Source organism: Apium graveolens, unplaced genomic scaffold (genome assembly GCF_009905375.1).
Source record: "Apium graveolens cultivar Ventura unplaced genomic scaffold, ASM990537v1 ctg9124, whole genome shotgun sequence".
NCBI classification, from domain to species: Eukaryota; Viridiplantae; Streptophyta; class Magnoliopsida; order Apiales; family Apiaceae; genus Apium; species Apium graveolens.
This window is the reverse complement of record NW_027421756.1, coordinates 7,880-11,666: the sequence shown is the minus strand read 5'-3', so window position 1 is coordinate 11,666 and position 3,787 is coordinate 7,880. Positions and strand designations below refer to the sequence as shown.

The 3,787-nt window shown below is 28.7% G+C and overlaps 1 protein-coding gene across 1 annotated transcript; it reads left to right on the top strand.

Moving 5' to 3' along the window:
* The first annotated feature begins 2,680 nt into the window (after positions 1–2,680).
* On the top strand, positions 2,681–3,577 carry LOC141705618 (AT-hook motif nuclear-localized protein 3-like). The gene is made up of 4 exons (XM_074508506.1): positions 2,681–2,984; positions 3,206–3,261; positions 3,343–3,473; positions 3,565–3,577. Exons 1-4 carry the CDS (start codon positions 2,681–2,683, stop codon positions 3,575–3,577), a joined length of 504 nt encoding a protein of 167 aa, XP_074364607.1.
* The last annotated feature ends 210 nt before the right edge of the window (positions 3,578–3,787 follow it).

Sequence of the window (3,787 nt, the reverse complement as noted above, 5' to 3'; positions counted from 1 at the left end):
AGTCATATAGTTGAATCATCCAAAAATTTATTTTAAATAATTATCATATAACCAAGTATGAATCTCGTGTTACGGAGTAGTTTTATTATATTTTTCTACTTTCAGTCATGTAAGTGTAATTTGAAATTTTTTGATATTTTTTTCATATCATTAGAATAAATATATCTTTACATTCATATAGTTGGACCGTCAAAAAAATTATTTATAAAAATTATCTTTTCAATCGGGTTAGAAACTGGTGATAGTGAGTAGTACTTTTACTAGGTTTTTCTATTCCCGTCATGTAAGTGTGATTTGAAATTTTTTGATAATTTTTTCGTATGACTAGAATTGATATATCTTAACATGTGTATGATTGGATCGTCGAAAAAATTATTTAAAAAAATTATCTTGTCAACTGGGTTAAAATATTATGATAGTAAGTAGTACTTTTAGTAGATTATTCTATTTCCGTCAAGCAAGTATGATTTGATATATATTCATAATTTTTTTATACGATTATAATCAATATCTTAACATCAGTTCAGCTGGATCGTTGAAAAATTATTTTAAAAAAATTATCTTGTCAATCGTGTTAGAATATCGTGATACTAAGTAGTACTTTTACTACATTATTCTATTCCTGTCAAGCAGGTGTGATTTGAATTTTTTTGATAATTTTTTATATGACTAGAATCAATATATGTTAACATCCACACAGTTGGATCGTCGAAAAAATTATTTAAAAAGATTATCTTGTAATCGGGTTAGAATCTCTTGATAATAAGCCGTACTTTTACCAGATTTGTTTATTCTTTTCATGCTAGTTTAATTTGATTTTTTTTTTATAAATTTTTCATATGACTAGAATCAATATATCTTAACATCCGTACAGTTGGATCATAAAAAAATATTTAAAAAAATTATATTGCCAATCGGGTTAGAATGTCTTGATAGCAAGTAGTACTTTTATTAGATTTTTATATTCTTGTCTTGCAAATTTAATTTGATTTTTTTTAATATTTTTTTCATATGACTAGAATTAGTATAACTTAACATATGTCTAAACAGTGTATAGACAACACAAAAAAGCAATGATCTAATACAATACTTTTTTGTGTCGTATGAGTTATACTAAATCAATAGTATTCTAAAACCGTTGTCTAATATTTAACAACTATTATTCGACCTGTTGTGTGAATTATACTAAAATAATAGTTTTGAAAACAATTTTGTAATATTTTAGAACGGTTATGCGACCCGTTATATGAATTCTTATAATACAAGAGTTTTTAAAAACTGTTGTCTAACCTCCCAAAATTTTAGCATTTTTAAACAACGGTTCACAAAACCATTGTATGAACCTTGATTATATAATGGTTATGGGAGGAAAAAAAGACCATTGTCTATTATTTTAGAATAAGGGTTTTTCTTCAATTGTTGTCTGATGTTTTTATTGTAGAAATTTTAAGTTGATTTATTTAATTATTCGATTTTCAATCACACCAACTAGCTTATATCTCTAAACTGAATATCAATATTGTAATATATTATATAGCCAGAAATATTTTTGTTATTAACTACATACACTCAATACATTTTATATATCTAAAATGAACGTAGACCGGATTTTGATCTAAGAATGAAATTAATGTATAAACACAGGTGACAAAACAATACCGTTTATAGATATAGCAACGCATACTATACTAGTCAAAATGCGAATTGTAGATGTATTTCGAAAAATTACATATACCCTTTACAGATATAGCAATGCATATTATACAAGTCAAAATGTCAAGTGTAGATGTATTTCAAAAAATTACATATACAAGTCAAAATGCCAAGTGTAAATGTATTTCGAAAAATTACATATGAGTGCAAATCGTTAATATTTTTAAATATTGAATCCTCTCTATTGATATTTGAATTTCTCAATCGGTATACGAGATGTTATTTTTTATTTATATTATGAACCAAGGAGAAGAATAAAAAAAATAAGTTATGAAAATTATCTATAAGAAAATGAAAAATATTATATAAAAAATATAATAGAGAAGTTAGATTTTAGTAAAAAACATTAGTTGATTTTCAATAACATCAACCACCTTATATCTCTAATAAATATCAATCTTGCAATATATTATATGAGTAAAAAATAGATAAATGCACCTAAGTAAATTTATATCTCTAAAATGAATGTGGATCGGATTTTGATCTATATTATGTAAACAATAAAATTAATGTATAACAGAAGCAACAAAATAATACCGATATAGAAATGCATGTTACAAAAGTCAAAACGCCAAATGTAGATGTATTTAGAAAAATTAAATATGAGTGCACAAACTTAGTTTTTTAAATATTGAATCCTTTTGATATTAATTGATATTTGAATTGCTAAATTGGAACACGACATAATAATTTTTATTTGTATTTTGAACCAAGGAGAAGAATAAAGAAAATAAGCTATGAAAATGAAAAACATTTTATAGAAAATATAATAGAGAAATTTAGATTTAAAAATAAAATAAAATGTAAAACATATAAAGAAAAATAAAATAAAGTTTTGTTATATAGGTGGGTAGATTTTAGATATGGTATCATTAATATAGGCAAGTCTCCAATACAACACTAAGTTTTCAACAGTTTCAATATAGTCACAAACACACACAAAGACCCTCTAAATTACAGAGAAAATATGGCATCTGAGAAGGGAAAGTGTACCCTAGACCTGAACACCCCCGGGGAGGTAAAAAGAAAGAGGGGAAGGCCCCTAAAGTCTCAAGCAACAAGAAATTTGGTGCTGTCTCCTGGGAGTGCTGGTGCTTCCCTGTCAGTGATGGGTGCTGTATCTTCACCCCCAGCGATGAGTGCTGTTTCATCAATGCCCATGAGAGTTGCTGTTGCTTCACCGAACCACAGCCAGCATTCAACTTGTCTCCCTCAGCTGAAAATTCTGTCCGGGGCCCAGGTGGGCGAGGCCGTGATCGTGTACGCCCCCAGTGAGTACTTTTCCTTCACTGAATTTCAAAAAATAATTATAGAATTGCTTCTTCTTTCTTTTCGTGTTTTTCTACTATATTTTTGGGGTTTAGGTATTTATCTGTATTTATGCTCTTGGCGGTTTAAAAAATAATAGATTTTGTTTATAGGAATGAGAATTTGTTTGTTCCCTAGTTATTATTATCGGAACTAAATACATTGTAATTTTTCTTTTGTCAAGGTGGGTTTTATGCTCCAGACTTTACGGCTCATGTGATACATGTAGACTGTGGGGAGGTATACATATTCTCTTTTTAAACTTTCTTGTATAATTTTTTATTAAATTGTGTTAAATATATATTGCACTGTTTCTTTTAGGATGTTATTAGAAAGATCATGTCTCTGGTTCAAAACGGGCCTAGAGGAATTTGTGTGGTTTCTGCCTACGGAACTGTTTCTAGTGCCCTGATTTCTCATCCCATTTCTTCTGGTGGTTCAGTCACTATGAGGTTTGACTCCTATCTTCCTTACTACTACTTCAACTCTAATTTATTGGTTGCATTCATACTATAGGTTAATGTATGTGCATATGTCTGTTAGCTATCTCGTCTGAATGCAAATTGATTTAATTAAGAAATTACGAAAAAGGTGTTTCGTCTTGTGATTTATAGCCGTATAGTTACATATAGACCCCACTTTTGCTGATTTACATACAAGAATGGAGGACATGCCCTGCTCGGATCAGGGTGATTGTGTTACTTGTAATTCCTGAGTGGGGAGACAACTATGGCTGTATAGCTTCTCTGAGTATCCTTGTTGCAAT